A 27,983-nucleotide genomic window follows, 5' to 3' on the forward strand; every position below is an offset into this window, starting at 1 on the left:
CAGAGTGCGGCTTGCATACGCGACAACTTTCTCGCGAAAGGCATGGTCGCGCTGGAGGAGTACGGCGCCGATTCCTTTTCCACTAGTGTCAGTGTTTAATAACGTAGGTGCCTTGTCATCGAAATAGCAAAGCACCGGTGGGGTTGTTAGTGCGTGCTTGAGCTCTTGAAATGAGGCTTCGCTTTCATCTCTCCAATCGAAGTAAACGGTACTAGCAAGGAGCTTGTGGAGAGGAGCTGCAATGGCGGCAAAGTTGCGAATGAAGCAGCGAAAGTACGATGCGAGTACAAGGAAACTGCGCATAACATTGGAACGGAAGGGGCGCGGAAAATGGAGGACTGCGGAAATTTTGTCCGGATCAGGCTGGTTGCCATGTTTACTAGCGAGATGTCCCAGAACATTTATAGGTGTGTTGCCAAAATGCACTTCTTTGTGTTTAGTGGAAGTACAGTATTAGAGAGACCTTTGAGCACTATCTAGGCGTTGCAGAAGATCACCAAAAGAGAAAAAAACACCAAGATATCATCAAAGTAGCATAGACAAGTTTTCGACATGAGGTCACGAAGAACAGTATCGATCATCCTTTCAAATGTGGCGGGAGCATTACATAGGCCAAATGGCCTTACATTAAATTCGCAAGACTGTCCGGCGTAGGAAAGGCGGTCTTTTTTTGTCTGCTTCGTCCATTGGAATTCGCCAACAACCGGACCGAAGGTCAAGAGTGGAGAAGTATTGGGCGCCTTGCAATGAGTCAAGTGCATCATCGATTTGGGGCATTGAATATAAATCCTTTCGGGTAATCTTGTTGAGCGCACGGTAATCAACAGGAAATCATTCTAATCCATCCTTATTTTCTACAACACAACGGGTGATGACCAAGAACTGGTAGAAGATCGTATGATGTTTCTTTTTGGCATGTCGGTCACGGTCTCCTCGATAATCTTGCATTCTGTCAAGGAGACTCGGTAGGGGCAATGGCGTAAAACAGTCTGACCTTCAGTGTCAATGCAAAGGTGCGCAACTGTGGTCTGTCCTAGTGCCCAAGCATAGGCGTCAAAGGAGGCCTGGTGTTTCGTTTGCAAATTTAGCGACGCCTCACGTTGAGAAGTGAAAAGGTGATCCCGGGAGCAAAGGAGGAGGAAGTAACAGACTGGCCTTGTTGTGGCGGAGCTGGCAAGGCGTCAAGAGAGACAAAAGATACCGGTATGGGTATCCACAGAACACGACAATGCAGAACCTTGGGTAAGAGGACAGGCTCCGGGGTAGGGTTCAGGCCAAGGCTTACCACAGCACTGTCTCTGAACCGCTCCAGGCTGGAGGGGAGTACAATGCCGCGAGCTAGACAGAGACAGTGGCTGGAAAGGGGGATAAGGACGTCACCATTGGCAATATTCGGAGAAGTGATGGTGTTGAGTTGTTCCCGACCCGGAAGCAGTATGAAATATGAAGCTGTGAAAAAACTCAATGGTTTCTCGTTGACGCGTTAGCTGCGGTGATCGGTCTCGGACATCTGGACTACACGTTGACGGCAAGAAATTAATGCAGATGCTCATGAGAGAAAGTCCCAACCTAAAATTTGTTTATGAGCCCACGATATTAAGACAGCGAAGGTGATGTGATGACGAATACCATAAATGAAGACACGAGCTGTACAATGGGCCGATGGCCCAGTTATTGCCTCATTGACCCCAATAAAAGATGATCACACGTATGGCGTCTTCACCTTCCTAATCGAGAACACAAGTCGGCACGCATAACTGAAATAGTGTCTGCCATGTCCAACAAAGCCAACACCCGCGCACCTTGTTCAGTCACCAATAACATGTTCGCCGGTCGTTCAGGAGGACTTGAATTATTTCGCCGTGATGCAGTTTTCTCTCCAGAAACTGCACTGTTTTGTTTTCTGATCGCTGGGCAGACAGTTGACCGACAGGCCGAAGTGGTGAAACAGAGCGTCGGAGTGGCGAAGGGGAGCGTGGTCGGGATGCACGTGTATGGTTGTCGAGTTTGAAATGTGCACAGGAGATGGCGATCGGTGGTTGGAAGGACTGTCGGCATAACGTTAGTAAACTGGAGCACATGCGTCGTCACGTTCAAAAGCGGCATAACCGCGACGTTTATCTTGCTGCCGACGCCGGCAGACCCGGGAAATGTGTCCTCGAATTCCACAGTAGTAGCAAATAGGCCGTGGGGCCTGCCAAAAAGAATGGTAGGCAGGGTTCGGTGAACGGGTGACTAGAGGTGCAAGATGGACGTGGTCAGGCACAGGTGGTGGCACTTGAGACGGTGAGGGTTGCATTGAAGCGATCTGTGCGAAGCGGGTTGGGGGCACGGTAAAGCTGGTAGGTGCTTTAAAATTCTGACATTTCTTCCCTAATAATGCCCTGCAGATCGCTTGAGACGGGTTGAGCAGGAACGTTGTTAGAAGAAGGTACACTGCAGACTTGCAATTCCTCACGAATTATGGCTCGAATGATTGATCGGAGCTCCATACTGTTTGCCAAGGGGTTCTCGGAGAAGCCGGGCCGCAGGCCGATTGACTGCAAGGTATCAAGCCGTTGGCATACAGAGACGACGTCGGAAACCGTTGAAGGGTTGTACGCAATAAGAACTTTGAAAGCGGAAAGTCCGATACCTTTCAAAAGGTGTCGGACACGATCAGATTCTGACATGGTGTCATCAATACGGCGGCAAAGTGCAAGCACATCCTCAATTTAAGAAGTGTAGGACTCACGCCAATGTTGAACGCGTTCTGCCAGTTTTTTCCAAGCAACTTCTGAACGGATGGTCGGTGGGCCGAAAATACGTCGTGTCTGGTCTTTGAAGGAAGACCAATCGCGGAATTCGCTCTCATGGTTTAGGAACCGTGTCTTGGCAACCTGAGAGACGAGAGACGTAAAACTGGACGCGTGCTAATTTTGAGGCCTCGTTCCGGTTGTTGTTGACACGTACGCGGTCATAGTTGTCGAGCCAGTCTTCGACATCTTCACCAAGCAGACCGGAGAAGATTGGAGGTTCTCGAGGGGGGTTGTTGAACGGGGGAGGGGTTGGCGGCGGGTGGTTGTGCCGGTAGGTGGTTAGGTTGGACTTGCTCTTGCGCCATGATGCTCTGCTGGCGTAAGCGACGTCCCGAACGAAGCTCCAGGAGCTGGCTTTGGATTGAGAGAGGTCAAAGAGATCGGAAAGCACCTTCCACCACTTGAAATATTACGGTTAAGCTGACGCTTTATTCAAGCAACAGCAAGATGGTGTCAATGATGGAGAGGGCCCAAGCGAAACTTATGATGGTTATTGACATTGACGAAGATGAAGTCCAATGAATATATATATATATATATATATATATATATATATATATATATATATATATATATATATATATATATATATATATATATATATATATATATATATATATAGTCCAGTAGATCCTCCGTGAGTGGTCGCAACGTGGTTTATTTGGACGTTTTGGCCTAGAGTCTGGCCTTCATCAGAATTAAAGGTACAGTTTGTTGGTTCTCAGCTTTATACAATCTCAACTCAGAGGGAAAGAAAAAAGAAAAAGGCAGAAAAAAAGAAAAAAGGAAAAAAGAAAAAAGAGAAAAAGAATATAAGGTGGATTCCCCTCGGGCACCCCTTTCCACTCTTCCTTCCACTTTCCCCTTCTTCTCTTCCCCTTTCTCCCCTTCACTTTTCTGATGTCAGGGGTCTGTGTGTGCTTCCTTTCATAACGCATTCTTCCCGACCAGACGGTGCCTCCTGGCCCTGGCGGCTCGATGTAGGGCAAAAAAAGAGCTTTTTTAGGAAGTTTTAAGCCTTTCACTACTCGGAGCCCTGTCAACATTTCGTCGTAGAAAGAGGGGTGCCGCGTATTGCGGCGGAGGCGGGTAAGCTGGCATTTTGGGAAGTTTTAAGCCTTTAACTACTCGGTGCCCCGTCAACATTTCGTCGTAGAAAGAGGGGTGCCGCGTATTGCGGCAGAGGCTGGTAAGCTGGCATTTTAGGAAGTTTTAAGCCTTTAACTACTCGGTGCCCCGACAACATTTAGTCGTAGAAAGAGGGATGCCGCGTATTGCGGCAGAGGCTGGTAAGAAGGCGCAATGCGAATTCCTTGCCCGCTTCTCGATTACGCGTGCAGTGGGGGCCTCCCGGCTATGCAAAGGGTTGTTGTTGGGCATGTCATGCATGGTACAATTGATTGGGTAGTAAAATAAAACAGAAAACAGACGACAGCTGCACTTAGGAAGAGTAGTTACACTTGGAATTGTTTAGAGTTGTCCAGTGCCCTTCGCAGCTGATGTGCCGTGAACTCAGTTACTATTTTAATTATTGCCGTTATTGTTTTCTATTGCTTTAATTGCTGCAAGTGTACCAGGATTCTCATTTATTCCGCTATCGAGGGTGTTAAATCGGTGGATAAGGTATGACTCTCGTTGTTCACGTTCTCGATTTGATTTCAATCCCATCTCTAAGAGCGTTACTGATAGTTTGTCGAATGCATGGTCGGGAAGGCTGAGATGTTTTGATAGAGGTAGAATTGGGGCTGATTTCGCATGGGCTCTGTGATTATTGAAGTGAATCCTAAATGGTGTTTCTGTTTGTCTGATGTACTGCATACCACACACGTTGCATTCGAGTAGGTATACCAGATTAGAGGAATCGCATGTTAGGTTTCCTCGTATGTTAATCGAAAACTTAGATTGTGCGCTGGTTGCTTTGTGTGTTTCTCGCATCGCATTATATGCAAGACATCGTGGCTTTAAACAAGGTCGGCATGAATAATTGGGGGGTGATGTGTTAATTTGAGAGTGGACAAGTGTGTCTTTGAGGTTACGTGGTCGTCTATAAACGACGCTTGGAGCAGATGGAAATGGGCGTTTCAGACGTTCACTTTGTTCCAGAATGTTGTATTGTTGTTTAAAGATTTTGTTCCAATTGGGGAAGTTTTTACTGTAAGTCAAGCAGAGGTTTGTTCGTTGTGGGTCTTCTTGCGGTGGTCGCTTCATAAGTAAGTCTTCACGCTTTAGTTTTCTCGCTTTCAAACAGCGTCAATAATTACATTTGGGGGGTATTTTTGTTTCTCGAGCATAAGTTTTAGCCTCTGTGAGCTCGTGTCAAAGTCAGCTTCTCTAGAGCAGATTCGCTTAAAGCGGTGATCCTTGCTGTATGAAATACTGTTCTTACAGTTGCGTGGGTGATCGCTTTGGTAATGAAGGTATTGTTGTCGATCCGTAGATTTGAGATATAGGGTCGTAGAGAGCTTCTCTTCTTCTATCGTTATGGTAACATCACGAAATTTTACGGTTGCTTGCGAGTATGTGTGTGTGAAGTGTATGTTCGGATGTACAGCATTGTAAGTGTCGATAAAGCTGAGAACTTTGTCCTCGCTGTGGGTCCAAATAAGAATGATGTCGTCTATGTATCTTCTTTATAACAATGGTTTCGAGAAACTTTGTGCAAGAAATTGAGATTCCAGCTTTTCCATAAATATGTTGGCATAAATAGGCGCCATTTTGGTGCCCATAGCGGTCCCGCTGATTTGAAGAAAATACTCTAGGTTAAACTCGAATGAATTTAATTCGACGACCATCCTCGTCAAAGTTGCGATTGCAGAGAAATCTGGGCTGTTAGATTGTTTATGGTTTGTGTACATGTTTTGTGATGCAGCTATGCCGTCATCGTGAGGAATATTTGTATACAATTAAGAGACCTCAAGAGTAATAAAGTACGAGTTTTTCGGCACACACAGACCTGCAATGTCTCGAAGAAAATGTGTGGTGCCTTTTATGTACGACGCAGGGGTGCATGGAATGTGGCTTATTAGTTTGTCCACGTACCCTTATATGAGTTCAGTTATTGTACCGGTGCCTGATATGATTGGTCGACCTGGCTTATCGGGTTTATGAATGTTCGGGAGGATGTAGAAGCGACCTGGTCGAGGGTATACTGCTCACATCAGTTTGTGGTCAGTGTTGGTTATCTTTTCTGCACATCAACCCCCACTAATTCATGCCAACCTTCTTTAAAGCCACGATGTTTTGTATGTAAGGCGATGCGAGAAACACACAAAGCAACCAGCACACAATCCAAGTTTTCGAATAACATACGAGGAAACCTAGCATGCGATTCCTCTAATGTGGCATACCTACTCGAATGCAACGTGTGTGGTATGCAGTACATCGGACAATTAGAAACACCATTCAGGATTTGCTTCAATAATGACAGAGCCCATGCGAAATCAGCCCCAAGTCTACCTCTATCAAAACATCTTAATTTTCCCGACCATACGTTCGACTAACTATCAGTAACGCTCTTAGAGACGGGATTTAAATCAAATTGAGAACGTGAACAGCGAGAGTCATACCTTATCCACCGATTTAACACCCTCGATAGAGGAATAAAAGAGAATCATGGTACACTTGCAGCAATTAAAGCATTAAAAAACACTAACGGCAATAATGAAAATAGTAACTGAGTTCACGGCACTGCAGCTGCGAAGGGCACTGGACAACTCAAAACAATTCCAAGTGTAACTACTTTTCCTAAGTGCAGCTGTCATCTGTTTTCTGTTTTATTTTACTACCCAATCAATTCTACCATGCATGACATGCCTAACAGCAACCCTGAGCACAGCTGGGAGGTCCCCACTGCACGCGTAATCCAGAAGCGGGCAAGGAATTCGCATTGCGCCCGCTTACCAGCCTTGCCGCAATACGCAGCACCCCTCTTTCTACGACGAAATGTTGTCGGGGCGCCGAGTAGTTAAAGGCTTAAAACTTCCTAAAATGCCAGCTTACCAGCATCTGCCGCAATACGTGGCACCCCTCTTTCTACGACAAAATGTTGACGGGGCTCCGAGTAGTTAAAGGCTTAGAACTTCCTTTTGCTCTTTTTTGCCTTACACCGAACCGCCCGTGCCAAGAGGCGCCGTCTGATCGGGAAGAATGCGTTAGTGAAAGGAAGCATACACAGACCCCTGACATCAGAAAGGTGAAGGGAAGAAATGGGAGAGAGATGAAGGGAAAGTGGAAGGAAGAGTGGAAGGGAGCGCCCGAGGGGAGTCCACCTTATATTCTTTTCTCTTTTTTTCTATTTTTCTATTTTTCTTTTTTTCTGCCTTTTTCCTCTTTCCTTTCCCTCTGATTTGAGATTGTATAAAGCTGAGCACCAACAAACTGTTCCTTTAATCCTGATGAAGGCCAGACTCTAGGCCAAAACGTCGAAATAAACCACGTTGTGACCACTCACGGAGGATCTACTGGACTATATGCAACGCTACGGCCACTCAGCCACCATGCCTGCCTATATATATATATATATACAATACGCTGTTCAAGCTGTTGAAGAGTTAGGGTAAATTATTTTTTAACTCGATTGAGTACATGGCATATAGTCGCGGGAATTCTATTTGAGATCGATCGCTGTGAAACGAAATGACTCCTGATTTCTGCAAGAGGCGCGTACTCACAGGATATATGTCTGTGCACTGTGCATAGATACATGCTCAGTCTTTGCTTTTAAAGCTTTGTAGTTATCGCGGCTTGTCAAAGCTCTACCTTTTCATTCTAACCCCCAATACTTGTTAATGCTTTCAGATTCGTAGACGAACATTTCTTTTCAATATAATGCGACAGCATATATTTAGAGATAGGAACTCAAAAAAGCTCTTCCTCTTGTAAGAGTGTCGAGGCCCTTTTCAGCCAAATATTGCTTGTGTGTTTTACCGGAAGTGTAGCAATTATTTAATGAATGGCAGTGAGCATCGAATGGTAAGAACACTTGCCATCGTGGCTGCGAGAGAAGTTGTCTCTCGGGTTTGCACGAAAAGATAGGTGCTCCATAAAGTGTAAAAGACAACTGTGTAGCTCAATCGGTAAGACAAAGGGCGCATTATCTGAAGTCTCTATTTAGGAGCGGCAGGGTAACTTTCCCTCCTTTTTTTCTCTCTATTTTTATAGTTCGTTCTACCGTTCGAAAAAAAGGGCTCTTTTTTGTTGGGCATAGTGTAAGTAAGAATTTGGTGCCAAAGAAAGCGCACAGAATGCTATTAGTAGCAAATTTAACACAAACGTGAAAATAGGAAAGTTGACGAAAGATAACTTGCACCCAGAAGGGACCAAACCTGTGTCTTCAGGGTAACGCTTGTGATGCTCTATCAATTGAGCAGCCGTGGCGGTCATTCCCTGTTGCACCCTATAGAATATATATATATATATATAGTCTAGTAGATCCTCCGTGAGCGGTCACAACGTGGTTTATTTCGACGTTTCGGCCTAGAGTCTGGCCTTCATCAGGAATTTATTCCTTTATTCCTGATGAAGGCCAGACTCTAGGCCGAAACGTCGAAATAAACCACGTTGTGACCGCTCACGGAGGATCTACTAGACTATATGCAACGCTACGGCCACTCAACCACCATGCCTGCCTATATATATATATATATATATATATATATATATATATATATATATATATATATATATATATATATATATATATATATATATATATATATATATATATATATATATATATATATATATATATATATATATATATATATTCTATAGGGTGCAACAGGGAATGACCGCCACGGCTGCTCAATTGATAGAGCATCACAAGCGTTACCCTGAAGACACAGGTTTGGTCCCTTCTGGGTGCAAGTTAACTTTCGTCAACTTTCCTATTTTCACGTTTGTGTTGAATTTGCTACTAATAGCATTGTGTGCGCTTTCTTTGGCACCAAATTCTTACTTACACTACTTTAAAAGAAGCGTCTTTACTTAACGTTTTCAGCTGGTGGACCAGCTCAGAGTAATGTGACAAGAGTTCATACATGGCTTTAAAAGCTCCTTTCAATAACAGGTAAGCGCCATCTGCGCTTGTTAGCATTCCAATGCGCATCATAAAATGTCATGTGCTTCAGAAAAAGCAAAAATAAACACAAAAGTGGGAAAACCAGAAAGGTACATACCTACTGAAGACATGGTTGATTTGATTGACTGATTTGTGGGGTTTAACGTCCCAAAACCACCATATGATTATGAGAGACGCCGCAGTGGAGGGCTCCGGAAATTTCGACCACCTGGGGTTCTTTAACGTGCACACGAATCTGAGCACACGGGCCTACGACATTTCCGCCTCCATCGGAAATGCAGCCGCCGCAGCCGGGATTTGAACCAGCGACCTGCGGGTCAGCAGCCGAGTACCTTAGCCACTAGACCACCGCGGCGGGGCCTGAAGACATGGTTGAAGAATCCCTTACATGTACTGTGACGTGATAACCTGCTTATGGGTAGTTAAGAGATGTAGAAGCGCAGTGGTATAAGGACATTGCAAGGCAGTATAAAATCTTAGTGTTATGCGAACCTATATTGGAAGCCACTGTGAAATGATTGAAGGTAAATTAAAGAAATAAACATAAAAATAAAAAGGGCAGACCTAGAAGGCGTGACTTAGGCGGTACAATTTGAAACCAGTGCATAATCGCTCTTAATCTAGTGAAAGACAGGTCAGTGTTCCTTTGTTTTCGTTGATTCCAGCTGAAACAGTGTTGACTTTATGACTGAGATGTGATTCGTGTAGTTCACGATCATTGCTGGTGCGGAATCCCGATTCTAGTATCGTGATTTTTAGGTCACTAAATGAGTGGCCGGGCATGTTCACATGCTTAGATAATGAAAGGTTTGGTTGGGTTTTATTATGCGATCTGTGATTGTTCAAACTTATTCTGAATGGGGCATCAGTGTGGCCTATGTATTGCATATGGCAGGTGCCCCCCTCAAGCAATTACACTACATTGGATGAATCACAATTAAAGCTTCCCCTAATTTAGAAAATGATTTGGTTAGATGTGCTGGTGGCTGTTAATGACGGTTCTATATGAGGACAAACTTTGCAACGTGGTTTGTTGCAGCGGCTACAACCAGTATGTTCAGAGGTAGCAATTTTAGATGACGTCAGGATGTTACCCATGTTTTTTGAGCGCCTATACATTACTCGAGGGGGCTCAGGAAAGACCGCTTTTAGTCTGTGGCTTTGGGTGAGGATGTTGTAATGGTTACGCAGTATACCTTGAACTTTGGGGATGGAAGCTGAGTGTTTTAGCACTAAATTGGCTGACTGAAGCCCGTTGCTTTTTATGCTACCTTTTAAACAGTCCATTCGATCGCATCCTCTGGCTCGGTGTATCGCGTCATCAATAATTTTTTCCAGATATTTTTGCTTAAGAAGCTTCTTTTTCAGATCATGGCAGCAGGAAAGTAAATCTTGATCTTCAGAGCATATTCGCCTAAAGCGCTGTGCCTGGCTATATGGAATTGCAGTCTTCGAATAACGCACGTGGCTATTTTCATAATGAAGAAACTGGTGATAATTGGTTGGCTTTTTAAAAAACTTCGTAATTAGGCGTCCATGGGAAATGGTAATCGCATATCACTAAGATTGTTCTTATACTGCCATGCAATGTCATTACACCACTGCGCTTCCACATCTCCTAACTACGTATAAGCATAGTATCACGTCACAGTACATGTAAGGGAATCTTCAACCGTGTCTTCAGTATGTGTGTACCCTTCTGGTTTTCCCACTTTAATGTGTTTTTTTCTTTTTTTCTGAAGCACATGACATTTTATGATGTGCATTGTAATGCTAACCAGTGTAGATGGCGCTGACCTGTTATTGAGAGGAGCTCTTAAGGCCATGTATGAACTTTTGTCACATTACTCTGACGAAGGTTGGTCCACCAGCTGAAAACGTTAAGTAAAGACGCTTCCGTGAAACCGTGAAAGTTTCATCGTTTCTTTCTTTCTTTCTTGCGCATACCTATATATATATATATATATTTATATATATAGTTTGTCCGATTCCTTTTCTCAGGTTTTTTTAGCACCCCCATTACACTACGTTTAGTGCGAACCGCGCTTACGGTGTTCGAAAAGGTTTGAGGCTGCAGTACATCGATTTTTCAAGATTACGCGCTCTCTTTGAACCTTGCAGATTATTCTGGAACTTACGGTGCCGCTAGCAATAACGCTAGAGCATTCCATGAAAAGTGTATAAATGCCGAGGCGCTTCGTTTTTTTTCAGTTGATCGGTGTCGGACGGTCCGCTCGCTGCCATCTGTGCCAGTACCTTGCTAAAATCTGACTTTATTTTTACATGGGCACAAGTTAGGCCTGATTAAATAGTTTATTATCCGACCATCAAGACTCCTGCCTTCACCCACGTCGCAACCCCATGGCATCTGGTGAAGGTGCTGCTTCATTCATGTACCGGACGCCCCGTAAAGTCGTGAACCCAGCCCACGTTGCAGAGAAGACACCGACGCCAATCAACAGCGAAGAAGCCGCCGGCAGCAACGTCTACCACCGAAGTACGGGCCACTACAAGAGAAGGTGCAGAAATGACCCCGACTGCGGTGACAATGACAACCACTGTGTCACAGCCCGCGATCTTCATGCATCAACACAGGAAACCACCAACTTTCCACGGGTCATATATAAACCATCCTTCAAAGACTTGAAGACCTGGCTAGAGGCATACGACCGCGTCGCCACCCTGAACCACTGGGAAACTGAAGAAACGCTCTATCACGTGTACTTCTACCTGAAAGACACCGCAAGGACCTGGCTAGAAAATTGCGCTGAAAACGTGGGGTGTTTTTCGCAGCGCATTCCTCCCAGGCAGCACGCCGCCGTTGGACCAATCTTGGACCAACATCGGCTAACATCGGCACCGACGTCGGGCCGACGTCGGAAGTGCAACTTCTTCCAATGTCGGGCCGACGTTCAAGCCAATGATGGGCCGACGTTTTGCCGATGTTTTAGCCAGTATGCAACCAACATTGGGCCGACGAAGGCCCATCGTATTGCCGACAAAGCTGCCAATGTTCGGCCAACATTGGGCCATATTTCAGCCAATCACATGCCATTTTTACGCCAATGTTTGCTGCACGACGAATATTGGCTACGGATGTACGACCGACATTGGACCAATCCAGGGCCACATTGCAGCCAATCAAATGCCGTTATTACACCGATGTTTCCTGCACGACGAATATTGGCTACTGATTGGCTTGCCATTATGTAACCATTATTAGTAGGGAATTTTTCTTACCAGAAGATTTAAACAATATGCCTCGATGACCCGCTCTTGTAGCTTTCCAGCCCTGTATACTTGGGGCAACAGAAAATTGAATGCTGAGAACTGAAAGCAGTTACCCGATCTATTTCATCTTTAATACCTCATTCCCTTTGCTAACACTAGAAGTGTAGTTTATTTTTTTACCAATTTATCTTTTGCAATAGCGAGTGCTTTATTTGGTACTGGTATTTGGTACAGCAAATCGAAAAAAGTCGTTAGGAAGTAAATGTTGAAAGCGTATGTCCCCCACATGGTAATCGAGAATATTCATAGTTTAGAGCATTTTTTTGTAACTAAAACATGGTGATGGTGCTTCCGAATCAGCATAAGCTAGCCGAACAGTGCACCACCGACAGTCTGCAGACCATTTATTCTTTGTTTTTTTTTATTTATTTGGTACAACAAAAAATGTATACATTGAAAAATATATATACACAACTAAAAAAGGCCCGCTCTACTGCAGGTCAGGTTGCGTTGGGGGCACAGTGACAGTGGTGCTGTCAAGGCCCTGGCTGCGGTGGCTGGGCAGGAAGCCAGCTGCCCCGGGCAGCAGATAATCTGCACTCTGAGAGTGGGGATCATCGGGCTGCTCCACAACAAATGCTTCTCTGAAGCGCCGCTTCCTGCCCCCACAGCGATCACCAGACCCTGGCAGCCACCTCTTAATAAAGTTGAGGGCCTCCGCCTGGTCGCACCCTGCTTTTTGGCAGATGACATCTGCATACAAGAACAGAAATACCATAGTACACATGAAGCACTGCAGTACAGAGAATACACAAGGGTACACACACATAAAACAATGAACAAGTCTAACCTGTCACTAATCTACAGAGCCTCAGGTTCACAAAGGCCCTTTTCCCTTTTCTGCCATGAAGGCTGTACAGCACTTGCACGTCATGTGCCAATACAGCCTTCATGGCATTCACACCAATTTCTCGGAGGCCACGTCCCCCAATCTGCAGGAGGTGCTTGCGCTGTAAAAAAATGCAAGAAGCATAGATGGGGTAAACGCAACAGCACATCGAAATGTTTTCATGATAAAAATCTGCAAGAAGAGAACACTGAAAACAACAACTTGAATTTTTGGGCATCACAACATTTCATTGTTTTTTTTTCGCTAACTTCAACTCACTTGACCTAAAATGGTTTCCACATCAGCCCTCTCACACTCAGTGTGAGAACCTTTCAGAGTCCTTCTCTGAATGCAGTTTCGCTGTTATGAAATCAAATACAACACTGTTATAACCCTTCATAAATATTGATTCTAGCTATGAAATAGTATAATTACTTTGCACAGTGCTCGAATTCCAATACACGTTTCTTCGAGGTTACAATGTCTTTGCCTGAATGTTGACCAGGAGTAGCTTCTACAGGTGAAAAACGATAAAATATGTGGAATTCAAAAAGAAGCTAGGACATGTTTTTAATCAAGGCATTGTAAGCAGAGCACAACAAGATAAATGAACATGATCAAGGCATACTAAGAGGCAACCTTAGAGCGACCAAATCTTGGTCATAGATGAAACTGATAGAAAAATAAAGGTCGCACTAGATGGTCGCACCATTTGCTGTTTATATTTTTCTGTGATAGCCAACAAAGAGGCATGTCGCTATAGAAATCTCATCACAATAAACAAAGGTGCATTTTTCTTCACACTGCGAAATTGGGTGCATGTTAGATTTTTAAAAAAGTAAGAAATCGGCTAACACAAGGCAGGGTGAACTGTAGCTCAAAGTAGAGAGAGCCGCAGCGGACACGAAATAGGGCGATAAATGAACAAAATTACTGAATGTCTGTTTTAAACAGGCTATTGCTAGTCACTGCCCATCAAACACACGATGCCGCCTACATCGTCTGCTAGCTTAGGACAGTTCACTCGGACTTCACAGACTATAGTAAATACAGTCGAATCTCATTAATTCCAACACGCTTAATTCGAACTGACGCTGTGGTCCTATCAAAGCTATACCGCGCTCCGAAAATGCTCTCAGCACCCCGCCCAATCCTGCGGTGGCACTTCAGACACCTCATCGCTGTGATTGAAGAAGAAAATGAAGAAAAGGAAAGAAAAGAATGCGGTGGAATGTTTGCCAAATGCCAATCTGCGACATTCCTGTGCCCCGCTTCGGCTTTTTCCGTCCCTGCCACGTAGAGACCCTTCTCTTCTTAACACTGCGCATGAAGAGAAAGAGGGGAAAAAAAGCTGTCGCAGAGAGTTGGCTCTCTCATGCCGATCTGCAACGCGCCAGTGTCACGCTTCCCTGTTTTTCGTTCCTGCTATGCAGAGACTCTTATCCTTTCAACACCGCGCATGAAGAGAGAAGAGAGAGAGAGAGGAAACTTTATTAGAACTTGGCCGGCAGCTTGGTCTTGGTGGCCTCAGATGGCGGCGCTGAGTCCCTGAACTCGGGCGGCATCTTCGGCCTGCCGGACAGCAAGAGAGAAAAAAAAAAAAAGCTGCCGCGGAGTGTTTCTCTCTCGAATGCCGATCTGCTTTTCTCCCGGTGGAGACGCTCCTCCATTCTCATCATGTGCTGGCCACGCTCCGGCTGCAGCGCAGATGGTAACAGTGGAAACACAGTTGTCTTCGAAGAGTGTCAGCACTGGACATTGCCGCGCGTAACTTCTTTTGCCAGGAGAATACTGAAGCCGAAGTACAAATGCTTTGCAAACTGCACGCAAAACTTGTTGACTCGTTGCAAGGCCAACGTGTACAGACATGTATTGACTCCTTTAATTAACGACGGATGTCCTGTAATTTGTGAATAAAACTTCTCCATGCACATGCATCACTGCATGGTGAGCCCTCCGCTCGTTTACCGTATTTACTCTATTCTACCGCGCCCTCAATTGTAACGCGCGCCCGGTTTCCACGACAAAAAAAAAAAAAAAAAAAAAAACTAAGACATCGGTTGCAACGCGCACCCTTTTTTCTCGTTGGCCCGCTTGATCACACCACTCGCGAAAACGACTCTTTTTGAGAGCGTCTTCCGTTTAAATATGAAGTACGGGGGAAGCTTATGCCTATCTGACGTGCAACAGAGCATTGCTGTCACTCTAGCTTTACCGTGGCCCGATGTCAGTACACAAACTTGCTTCGCCCCCTTCTCCTAGACGGTTGTGGTGCCAGGCATGTCGAAGTAAAGAGGCGTGTGATCGGCATTCCCGATTTGCCCAAGCAGGTAGCCGTTGTTGTGCCGCAAGTTTAGGAGGAACCTCTGAAGACTCTGAAGCTTTTCTTCTAACCTCCGGCAACTTCCGGCACATGCCCGTTCGCCTTCGGAGGGAAAAGCCTTTTCTCTTCATAAAGTTCGTTATCCAGCACCTGCTCGCTTTAAAATGGCTCTGCATTAGCCCTTTTTCTAAGGCTAACTGCATAGCCTGCACTTGGAGCAGTTCTGTCGTCATGGGCCGCTGTGCCGCTCACTGCTTAATCACATACTCGCCGAGCAGCTCTTCAATTTGTGGAAACCGACCCTGCTGTGGTCCACAGAAGCCTTTGCGTGAATCTTTGCTGTCGACAATATTCTGCTTTTGTTTCCGCCAGTCCTGCACGCACGTTTCGGGAACTCCGAATTACCGCGATGCGGCCCGATTTTTGTCCGTTCCGGCACACGCGACGACTTTTCTTTTAGAAGCAGCATTGTGGTGCACTCGTCGAGTTTTTGGAGTCCGCCCTACCATGCCGTCGATGCTAATGTACAAGATGACGAACTCCTCAGCACACGTATGAAGTGCCGCGCATGGGAAACACATAGGCAGAAATGACCGACGCGCCATGCCGACGCACGTAGGGGGCGGCCATTTTGTAAGTGGTGATGGCAATAGAATGACCATATTCATTTTTTTTCGTACTCAATTCTAGCGCACATGCGATTTATGAACTCTCTTAACCGGAAAAAAGGTGCTTGTTAGATTCAAGTAATTACGGTAACTTTCATTATTTTGAACTTCTTTTAATTTGAACAAATTTTCTGGCCTCTGGAGTACGAATTATTCATATTCAACTGTAGTACAGTGGCTCATGAGATAACCTGACTAGTTTGTTTCCCGAAACACCTAAAGCAGTACTAAATTTCTGCATGTTACATAGGCATATTAAAAATCAAGAAATATACACCAAAGCTGCAGCCACAGCTTTACTCTGCACAGCTGCCTCTGCTGCCTCCACTTCTCCAATTGTACCAGCAGGCAGCCGGGGAAGGTCAGAGGGGCGCTGTGCTGGCTGGGCGTGCTGAGGCACGGACAAGAGCCGTACCTTGTGCTTCAGCTGTCGCACCTCCTGCAGAACCTCTCTTTGTTGCTGCCGGATGCCAAGTTGGATCCGCAGGATCCGTAGCAATAGAGCTGAAACATACAAGAGTACATACCATATTTACTCGCACAATTTGCATCCTCACATAATTTGCTCACCAGTATAATTAGCCAGCCTGCTTTACTACAAGAAACTTTTTGCTCGCAAACTTTGCCCTCCCCAACCAGCCCGAGCCACCTTGCCAGCACACACACAGACACATTTGACTTCATGATGCTCTGGTCAGGCACATCTCTTGTCGAGCAGGTGAGTGCAGTCTTACACAAAATGGACTGAGTGCAAGGTCCCTTCTTCCATGAACTTTTATGCTTTCCCTAGAATATCGAACTTGAAAACTGAAACCTATTTATGTGTAGTCCGAAATGCCTAAAGGTTTGCCTCCTATCTTCCCACCTCTTCCACGGCAAGAATGTATTCCAGAGACACAGCACAGATGTTGAACGCGTGCAAGGACCTGTCACTAGATGAGGCAGGTTTTCGCACTCATTTTTTTTTTTTTTCGGTTTCGCCATCTGGCCATTGCGTTTTTACCATTCCTTGTGATAGGCTACAATAATTATATACGAGGCAGATTGCTGTTATAAAGCTTACCGAAGAAAACTGAAACCGTGCTACCGCTAAGCACATCAGCGTGGAGTTCTTCGACATGCAATATTCAGTATGGGAGCCAGCAGAAGAGTGCGTTGAATAAGACTTAGCATAGAAGCTTGGGTGTGTTGGTTAGATATCAGAGGGAACACAACGCAATAGAAGACTGGGACAAGGGATGGACACACACACACATGAAGGGCGACACACACAGCACTGTGTTGGCATCGCGCTTCCTTGTCTGCATCTTACTTTACGTTGGGTTCCCGACAATTATTGGAGAGTACTTATGTTCTCTGGTATAACCCTGTCGTGGGAACTGGTTTTTGTGAGCACTGTTCGGAAGAACTTCAAGAAAATGGGGGCATTTGAACAGGCTTAGCAAACAAATGACAATCCGCTTTGAGACAGCTGTGACAGCGCCTGCAACATATATTCCCAGTTGAGCTTTTAGGCCAGTGATTCCTACTAGCTTCGCACATGACCGGATTGACAAAAAAAGTACACATAATACGTGAGTATATACCGCATTTGACTCTGTAGCTTTGATGAACCAGGCAGATACACAAATTTATCCAAAACTCCATTGATTCTGTTGCAAAATTATTCAACAAACAAATTGCGATGTTATCCATGTGTTATCCATGTTGTCCATACGATTGTGGCACTTTACCATTGCAGCTTTCCAGGAGGCACACATAATACAGCGTTAGTTCACCACTCGCAGTTAATTGTATGCAGTAGGTTGCTCACAGCAACTGACTGCATGCAATGGTGAACATCTTGCATGCTTGCACCGCTGTTTCAGCATGCTGGCTGCTTCCCATACGGCTATCAATTGATGTTCACAAAATTGGGAAGATGAAGAAAGACTACACAGTGCCCTCTGGCCACCCTATACTCCAAACCTCCAGCCAACAAACAAACAAAAGAAACAGAAGTATGCAAATGAATATTATTCCTAATGCAGCTGGAATGGAGTATAGTTTTCACCAATTCTGTGTGTTAAGTCAATATGGAGTGAGTTAACTCCGTAAAGTAGCTTTTCTCATAACAGTGTTCACTCTATTGTAACACAAGCAGTGACTTCATAGCATCTAGAAGGAAAAATAGAATCTTCAGTATTTGATAGAAATGTGAGGCTCTACCTTAAAACAACAATAATCTGGAAGAAGAACTCATTACATTCGAAAAAAAAAAGAGGTAGCACAGTTGATCCCCTTTACAAGAGACACTGATGTAACAGACAAACGGGGATAAGAGGCACCAGTGTGCAGGCTGACATTTGGCCCATCATGCATCAGGCACTCCGTAGATGCGCCTGTGCAGACGGGAGCCCTGCAGTCAAGCATGCTGAGCATGACTGTTGACCACTGTACAATGACACATTGCCACAAAATTTCAAAACTTCATTTCACAGACTTCTGCAAAAGCTTCTTACACTATTGCATAACTTTTGCACAAGCTTCGCTCATTCTTGCGTGATTTTCGTCAGAACATATAAGTGTTGGAAGTTGTATGTCCCCAAAAACTTGCACAATACAAATCGCATACATTAAAGTCTATCACTTAATACGTGCATAGTGTAACAATGAAAGGAAACTCACGCATAGTTTGCTCCGAGCCTTCCCCGTGCGGTGCCTCCTTGAGCCTTGGAGAGCACTGTACAGCTAGAGCAAAGTAGCATCAATCCAGTGTTAATGGCAGGTTAACAAGACAACAAAACTAACCCCCATATTCATAAACGCTCCCCGACTCGGCTTTCACCCTTCACTTGACAGAGTTGAGCACTGTGCCGCTGCTCGTTTGAAAGCGACGCTGCGCTACTCGAGAATCACAGCAGATTATTGCTGACATGCAGCAATTTTTTCTGCTTAGAGACGGCGCTCCCATCAGCCATCTCAAGTGAAGGTGAAGCGTTGAGTGGAGGGACGTTCTAGAATACGGGGGTAAGATTGCTTGCAAGAACACTACAATAGACACACTTAATTTTTACACTTCATCTATATTGTACAGCTACACACATTCTGCATCCTTATAATGCAACATATACATACAGGCTTATAAAGTAAACACTGTAGGCTGCTCAAATAACACCTACACAAAAAAATTACCCAAAAGTGGCCATGGGCAAAGTACTTTTATTTTAAACTCACAAAACTTTTGCGGTGATGGAGAATAAATAAGACAGGTTACGCTTGGAGGCACATGAGACCTTCGCAGCTTTCATAAAGTACAAAAAACAATATGGTATGTGTGTGTATGTACGCATGAAGCTTCAGCCTTTACATACGGTTTCTTGAAAGAATCGACTATGAATTTTATGGCACCTGTGTCCTTCAGCGCAATTGAAAGCCTGCTGATCAGTGTGTGCAATTGTGGAATAGTTACATGGAAAATGGCGTGAAACACCTAAAATCAAATTTTTCTAGCTAGGAAATATGCAGCTGTGTATACACAACACATGCTGCAAACAGTGGGAGGTGACCACAAGAGTGATTTGAGTGTAAGCGGCAGTATTCCGCATTCATGCACCCCGCCATTTTCAACTGTTGCCCAAAAGCAGCACCACTTTAGCGTGCTACTTTTTTTTTTACATCATAAACAACACGGAATACAGCAAGGATGAAAACAACATATGCAATTAAATTTTGAGCACTATTTATGGTGCGCATGATTGATTGATTGTTGATATGTGGGGTTTAACGTCCCAAAACCACTATATGATTATGATAGACGCCGTAGTGGAGGGCTCCGGAAATTTAGACCACCTGGGGTTCTTTAACATGCACCTAAATCTGAGCACACGGGCCTACAACATTCCCGCCTCCATCGGAAATGCAGCCGCCGCAGCCGGGATTCGAACCCGCGCCCTGCGGGTCAGCAGCCGAGTACCTTAGCCACTAGACCACCGCGGCGGGGATGGTGCGCATGAAAAAAAAAAAAGGCCTTTCTACAACGACGAATTCATAATTTGCCTTCACGGACCTTCTGTTAGGCTGCACCACATACAGATTTTTTGTGGCTTTCAAAAGAGATTTGAAAAAAAAAAAAAAAAATAGTAACCGTGTTTACTCTCGTCATGAGCGCACTCACTAAGTCACCCTCATTTCAGTCGCCAAAATTTTGAATTTTTTTTTCTTCCACATATTAAACACACACCTTACGTTCATCCGCTGAAGTCCCACGGGCTCCCCCCCCCCTTGCCGCCTTCGCTCGCTGCCACGTGCCATTTTATTTTTGTTTCTATTTGTTCACGGAACGTCCCCTGCCTTTTTTAATTATCTCTTGTAACATATGTGGCATTATCTTGTTCCCGAGGTGCCACAGGTGCTCTGCTATGTAGATGCACCATTAAACTAGTATTTTTGATCAACTGTGCATTTCTGATGTTTACCTTGCAAGTACGTAAAACTGGCATGCTTCTTGATCTACGATACACATGTGGCTTGTCTCACTTTGAAGGAAAAGTTAGCATACAATGGTGTAAATGCTTAGAATTTGAAATATTGAGGCAGCAGCACACCGGAGATGATCATATGGTAAAGAAACAAGTGCTGCCTTATTACTGGCAAGTTGTCACTTATATGTACAAATAAAATTTGCGAGCTAAAAAAAGTACAAAAGCACAGCGAGGCTATGATGTGGTTCAACCTGTGGATTCGCTTCATTTATCACGCCATATGATGAAGCTTCCTTTGGTAAAACTGCTCAGATAAGAAAAAAAGTTTGCTGTCCAATACAGCAACTATACAAAGTGTGCACGTGCATCTCGCAGCACCTTTTCGTCACTTCCGAAATGCGCCACCAACATGCCCGGGCACCAACCGAATCTATCGCCTACAACTGCCATGTTGTCTCCTCGTGCTTGCACCCGTTTAGTTTTGCCTCACGATGCAAGTTTGAGAAATTATGAGCTGCTAGTGAGGCAAGTTGATTTAGTAGTCCACGCAGAGGGAGCAGAGCTTAGGGTGTTTCTTCCCTGAAAGTTATAACCTGAAATTGAGAACGCACATTCCGATTTTCCTAAAAGTACCAGCGTATTTGGCTGGTGCAGATTAACAAAAGCTACTTGAAGAAACTTTGCAATATTTGCATCTTCAGGTGCAACTTCATTACGGGTAAGTGCCATAGCCAAGTATTTACCTGCAAACAGATATAGCTTACCAAGATACTGTACATACAAACTTGTCCGCAGTTAAAATCATGATGGCAAGGAAGGCGGTTAAAATCGTGATGGCGATCGCGGAGATTTGGTATTGCATTGAAACAAACTATAAAGAATGGGAAACAATATTAGTTCACTTTGAAGTATAGCCGATCGGTTCAAGTTGGGCGTCATGATTTTTTTCAATTAGTCAATTAATTCTATACACGGTCTCTATCATGTTCAGTGACTCCACTGTACATTAGCGCACAACAAAAGCAAAATACAAAGTGAAAAGTGTGTTAAAGCATATGCGAAAAATAAAGTGATGACTGGCATTACCGCGGCACACACCACGCAATGTCGCTATCTGCCTTGTATAATATTTTCCTCGACAATTTCCACAAATTGCAATCAAAGAGGCTCAAGCTCAACATCAGCACTGTTTAAAACACTTGGGGGGGGGGGGGGGGGGCATTGCTACTTTGGTGGCGTAGGCCGTGACAATATATTCATAATATTATATCTCTTGTACACTTGCCTAGCTCTGCACGACTAGTTTTCGATGGGAGCAGCTGCGCTTCGCACATCCACTCTTAAAATTGCGGCTCGAGAGATTTTGAGCTTTCACTTGTTTTTGGGCAAGGCAATTTGTAGTGAAAGCAAGATAATAGGCCCTCATAGGTTGTGGCGGGCAGTCGGTGTACGCCGTGGCTGGTATATGTGTCGCACATCTTGATTATCTGGTCTTGTATCGAGTGAACGAGCGAGGCCTTCCTAATCCAATGAGCTCGTTAAAGTAAGACAACAAAAAACCACAATGCTTCCACATTGTTCACAGCAACAGATGACGAGCCCCCAACAAACCGCACTGCAGCACGTGAACTGCCGTAAGTACCCAGGGAGTTACACGGGCATGGCGGGAGAGGGCGACAACGGCAGAAGTGACATCACAAGAACACTATGTATAAAGGGGACATTTAAAGACTTTTTTCCCATTTTTAAACTTCGTGCACTGTTCTGTCACAATTTATTGCTCAGAATAGTTGTATTTTGAAAAGGGCACTAATTCATAAGCCCAATGGTTCAAGGATGGGTGCATTTAGGGGGCCCATTCTACGTTTTACTTATGCCCTTCAAGAACTTGCTTACAGGGCCAAAGTCCTGTTTCAGAAAGAACACGCTAGTGCGTGGCCAGCAGTCCGTCAAGCATTAGTGCTGGTGAGATTTGGAAATGCAGCGCATGAGCATCCTCATCTGCTACTTCTCTGCTCATGCTCTCGGGGCTTACTTGCGAGGCACGGTCCTTCGCACTTTTCATTTTCACACTGTAAATAAACTGATACCAACTCTGCCTTCCATTATTTAATAAACCAATATTTCATGGTCACGAGGACGAGCTTAAAATGTTTGCTACATCAGACCTGAACAGCATTTTGAGTCATCGAAACTTGCTAGTTGCAGCGAGCATTATGCGAAAAATATGATGTGCTTTACGGTGACAACTTGCAAAACACCGCAGCAACGATTAAAATCATGCATTTTTTGTGCTCACAGGAAATCCCTGAAGCAGGAGGCACTGGGCTAGATAAATTGTGCAGCTAAAATACGGATGCGCTTTCCAATGCTGTCATGCGTACAGGCGGAGAAATGGCAGACAAAACTGGGCGCACCCCGGTTCTATGCGCATGCGTCCCATTCACAAGCCTCGCTGCCAGTTAGCACCACATGGCTCACTGTCCATGAGCTCGCTTGTTTCCTGTAACAGTGGACCATACGGTACACCTATTTAAAAACGAGGATAGAATGTATATAATGCAGCATCTGATGAAGCCATGACGATGTGTTGCTGATGAAATCTGGAACTCTAGTTAGTACCCTTATTGTTAACCAGCCGACCGACTGGTTAACAAAAAAAGATTTGCGACTGAAATGATGGCATCTACACCTGCCCTTAAAGGGACACTGAACAAAGTTTTTGCCGCCGAGATTTTCAGCCAAAGTGAAAGATTGGGTCATGAAATTCATAGACAATAATAATTTCAAGCAGAAACTACGGAAAAATACCGAATTTAATGAGCCTTTTTACAAAATGCCGCTTCTAGCTCTTAGGCACGGCGCTTTCTAAAAGGTCGCGACATTTATTTTTCAAGTTTTTCTTGTTATTCAAGACAAATCTACGGTGCATTGTTCACAGAAAAGAAAATTGCCTCGGTATGATTTCTTTGCGAGCAGCTAGCTAATTTTAAGGCAGGCGCGTTGATTCGTGAACTGAAGGATGCGAGTGATCGATCTTGCCTGCTAGTGGCTAGGCGACAAAGGCTTTACCTCATGTCCCGGTGTAGCTCAGTCACGCAAATAGAGCAGAAAATGTGCATTATCATTTATTTCACCTAAATATCACACGTATGTGACTTATTGCCGGTGACAGGTGATCAGGATGGAGTCGACAAGTTGCAAATCTGAACAAGAATTCACTCGAATGAAAAACCAACCTATACTCACGTGCACGGTGAAGTCGAACACGTCGTCCGTCAATGTTGTCGCTGATGCCCGAAGGAAAAGAGAAGAGGACAAGCGACGGGGTCGTCTCTTTCTATAAAGTCGGCGGAACTGCCAGAACGGCCAACACAAAAGGCATCGGGTTGACATTCCTCCATCTGGGCATCAGTCGCTCAACCCGGGCATGCAGCTGCTACTGGTTCTACTACTGTCCTCTTCCCCGTGCCTCTTCCCGACATTGCAGTGTTGCTGCCATACTCGCGATCCTTTTTAAATTAAAGCACGCAATCATGTATTATCGTGCGCCATACTAAACTTAAAAACAGTGCGCCGGTACATGAGATCACGAAGCGCGGTCCACGCCATCACAAGAGCAATTAGAGAAATGAAACAAAGAAAACAAAAATGTATAAAATATTTTGTCTCAATACGATCCGCAATCCAGTTTCCTGCAGCGGCTTTTGGCTCTGTATGAACGGCCAAGCCAGTGCCAAGCCAAGCTTGCTTCCCTGATCAGCTGTTTGTTTCCATCGAGAATTCAACAGTGAACTGGCAATTTGTTTAGATGATATTGCTAAAGGGCTTGAAATTGAATATTTCTCTACGTACTACTGCTGTACTTTTCCTCTCTGTTTCCTGATCACAGTGATGAGATTGAGGAGGTGACAATTTAGAAAACAGCAAGTGCAGCTCAAGCATTGCTGGTATCGCTGTTTCGGTAATAAAATGTTACAAAGATTTTGCCCCGCGACCTGCTTGCCGTGTTCGAGCTCCCAGTAGAAATTTACGGTGCCGCGTTTGAAAGAGTTGAATAAAATTGCAATATTACGACAGAAAGGCTCTGAAGCAACATCGCATTTTATCAGGCCTACACCTCCCACACCTAGACGAGTAAAACTCGTCGATATTATCTTGCAAAGCTGTGTATAATATTTAAAACACATTCTTTAGCCCACAATGAATTGTTCTCTCGTGTGGCTTCTCCATTTGGTACTGTCATGTTAACTTACAAAGGCAACGTTCCATATTTAGTCTCTTTAGATGTTGCAAAAGCTTGACACGTGGTGTGTATGCCATACTGATAATTCTCCTCGTAACCTGGGTCCGCCTCTTTAAACAGCGTCACATTTTATTGTTCGCAATTGTGTTTGTTTTATACTGTAAGCGAGCTGTGTGATTTCATCAATATTCACGAGTGTTCCCTGACTATATAAACACGTGCGTCTTATTTGGTGCGGTGCACGTTTGTATGTAGCAAAAAATGGCATTTCGTCAGCGTGTGTCTGCAAACACTTGCATGCCCTGCAGTACGTGTACATAATTAATGCAGTAAGGACTGCAATGCATAGCCTTGTGTGGGACATATATTCCATGCACCCTCAGAGAAATGTTGTTTGTTATGAGCCTACTGTTTATCATTACATTTTTTTTTCTCGTTAAAGTTTTATTTCCATATAAAGCAGCTGTATACAGGCACGAGCTTCAGCAGCTTCCTCGTTGTTCCATTTTAAATAAAAACACCAAGCCTACCAGAATGAATGATCTGTTTGCTATCATTACTGTTATGTGTTCTACGATGTACACAAGGACAGTAGTATACAAAAAATAGGGAGGGAATTGAATGCCCTGCCTGCATGGCTGCGCCGTTTCACAAGATTAGGCGCTGCGCTGTGAAGCTTCCTACCGGCCTGCAGAAATTCAAGGGAGTGTACAATAGCGTGGTTCAAGAGGACTTCTGGGGAATACTAGACACACTGGGTGTAAAAGATGGAGTCACTAATCCTTTAAAGGAAATCTATAAAACTAACAAGGTAGTTAAAAAGTGGGAAAAACAGGTATCCAAGCCCACAGTGGTGAAACGTGGACTTAGGCAGGCGTGCCCACTGTCACCCTTCTTATTCATGATGTACCTACAAGGATTAGAGGCCAAGTTAGAGGCAAGGGGACTTGGCTTCAACCTCTCTTTAGTCAAACAAGGAAAACTCATTGATCAGGCACTACCAGCATTAATCTACGCAGATGATATAGTGCTAATGGCCGACAACAAGGAAGATTTGCAGAGGTTGATGGACATCTGCGGTAATGAGGGAGATAGGTTAGATTTTAGATTCAGTTAGGAAAAATCAGTAGTCATGATTTTTAATGATAACAAAGGTAGTGAGCTTAGAATACAGGAAGTCACGCTAGAGATAACAGATAAATACAAATAACTGGGCATATGGATAAGCAATGGGACCGAGTACCTGAGGGAACACGAAATATGCGTGACGACTAAAGATAACAGGAACGCAGCAGTGATGAAAAATAGGGCACTGTGGAATTACAATAGGTATAATGTTGTGAGAGAAATATGGAAAGGGGTCATGGTTCCTGGGCTGACGTTCGGCGAAGCGGTCTTGTGCATGAGGTCAGAAGTTCAAGCAAGATTAGAAATTAGGCAACGTGAAATATGTAGGCTTGCTTTAGGAGCTCACAAGAATACACCAAACCAGGGAGTACAAGGTGATATGGGATGGACATCATTTGATGGCAGGGAAGCTAGCAGCAAGATAAAATTTGAGAAGCGATTGAGAGAAATGGGGGAGGAGCGTTGGGCTATGAAGGTTTTCAGCTACTTGTACATGAAGAATGTCAATACAAAATGGAGGAAGCGAACCAGGAAATTGACAGGTAAATACTTAAAAAACAGCAGGTGGCCAAACCAGAAAGAACTATCGGTTAAAAAGGAACTGCAGGAAACGGAGACTGACATGTGGAGAATTGGCGTGATTAAGAAGTCCGCACTAGAGATCTATCGAACTTTTAAGCAGGAAATTTCCAAAGAAAGAATCTATGATAATACTCAGGGTAGTTGTCTACTGTTTGAGGCCAGGATGGGAGTATTGCGAACCAAGACATATCGGGCCAAATATGAAAAGGTAGACACAATATGCAGTGCGCGCGAAGAGAAAGAAAAAACTGCCGAACACTTGACAATGCTCTGTAAAGGGCTTCACCTTATAGTTCAAGATGATGGCGCAGAGTTTTTCAAAGCACTGGTGTTTAGGGATAGGGAAGGCAAAATAGACTTTAAGCGGGTAGACTTAACTAGAAGGAGGTTATCTGATTGGTGGCTAAAGTCAAGGCACGATTGAAAATTAAATCCTTCACTTCAAAGTACCCGTCCAACTTTACTATTTAAAGGGGAAAAAAAAAATCTAGTGGTTAGTTCACTAAGCATTACGGCTAGGTGACGTTAGCCGCCGCCCGATCTAAAGGGTACGGCCACATCCATCCATCTATCCAGCCAAGAATATGCTCTCTGGCTTGTTGCTCCAGGCCTAGGATTTTCTGGCCTCACCGTTGAATTGTTTGCTCGGGTTGTGGCTTGCAAACATTGCGGTTCTGGGCTTCGTATCATCTTGTTCCGTCATCATGTCCTCCAAGTGGAGGACATGTCGCAGTGTGAGGAGGGAGTACGACAAGGCGCTGATAGAATGAGCTATCAGTCTTACCAGGCAGGCGGTTGAGAGCGCACCGAGGCAGCTGACGCACACCAGCACTATCCGCTTCCTGTATAATACAGGCCAGGGAATTATAGAAACACAGAGCAGAAATCAACTCTTGTGCCTCTCTCATGCACTCACAAGGCGGAACCTGCTTCGAACACTGAGGACCGAGCTAAGCAACACCATGCGTGACGATAAATCATGGTCTCCTATTGCAGTAATGGTTAAGGCACACGTGCAACTTAAACCATTGTCACGCAAGATGAATTCACAACACCATCGAAGTGAACCCAAGGCACGTGCTGATTATTATGTACGGTACTAGCACTAAATTCATGCAGACGTTTAGTTGGCACTGCAGTAGGCCTAGTTGAAGGAATGGCCACAGCTACTTCTGTGATGGAGAACGGGCTCATTAACATCTTCATGTAGATTAAAACGGCTTACCCCGAAATGGCTGGGAGTGTCACGCTATCCCTAGCAGTGGCACATGCAGTTGCATATTTAACGATTACAGAAATGGCGTACCGATTTCCAAAGCACCTATCACTACTTCCGTAAAGGCGTAGCACCAAACACTTTAACGCACATTTCGGGAAACATTCCTTTGTCTCCCAATCAGGTGGCTAGGCATGACTACGCCCAAGAATAAGCATGTTATTATGTATGTCGGAGGTATTTTCATCTGATCCTTGAAAAATTATTTCCCTAAACCCATGGAAAAAAAAGAAAATGAAATTCGCACCTGTCATCACATTGCACCCCATCACAGGAATGGGATCAGATTGGCCTGGCGCT

At 44.5% G+C, this 27,983-nt stretch overlaps 2 protein-coding genes across 8 annotated transcripts in view; one reads left to right on the forward strand and one right to left on the reverse strand.

Moving 5' to 3' along the window:
- LOC119165924 (ATP-binding cassette sub-family C member 2) overlaps window positions 1-27,983 on the forward strand; it is a 1,429,043-nt gene that overhangs the window by 1,001,983 nt on the left and 399,077 nt on the right. The window lies entirely within an intron of this gene.
- Window positions 12,512-24,179, reverse strand: LOC142784043 (uncharacterized). 4 transcript variants are annotated; one of them, XM_075882668.1, is made up of 5 exons: window positions 23,701-24,179; window positions 18,656-18,710; window positions 16,404-16,492; window positions 12,959-13,118; window positions 12,512-12,861 (listed from the first exon to the last, which is right to left on the reverse strand). In XM_075882668.1, the coding sequence occupies exons 1-5, from the start codon at window positions 23,845-23,847 to the stop codon at window positions 12,599-12,601; spliced, it is 714 nt and encodes a 237-aa protein (XP_075738783.1). In that variant the 5' UTR covers window positions 23,848-24,179; the 3' UTR covers window positions 12,512-12,598. The 4 variants fall into 4 exon arrangements, with proteins under 4 accessions (XP_075738783.1, XP_075738782.1, XP_075738785.1 ...); XM_075882667.1 differs by having other exon boundaries at window positions 16,266-16,492; XM_075882670.1 differs by having other exon boundaries at window positions 16,266-16,492; window positions 18,656-18,718; window positions 23,701-23,838.

Source organism: Rhipicephalus microplus, unplaced genomic scaffold (genome assembly GCF_043290135.1).
Source record: "Rhipicephalus microplus isolate Deutch F79 unplaced genomic scaffold, USDA_Rmic scaffold_13, whole genome shotgun sequence".
Lineage (NCBI taxonomy): Eukaryota > Metazoa > Arthropoda > Arachnida > Ixodida > Ixodidae > Rhipicephalus > Rhipicephalus microplus.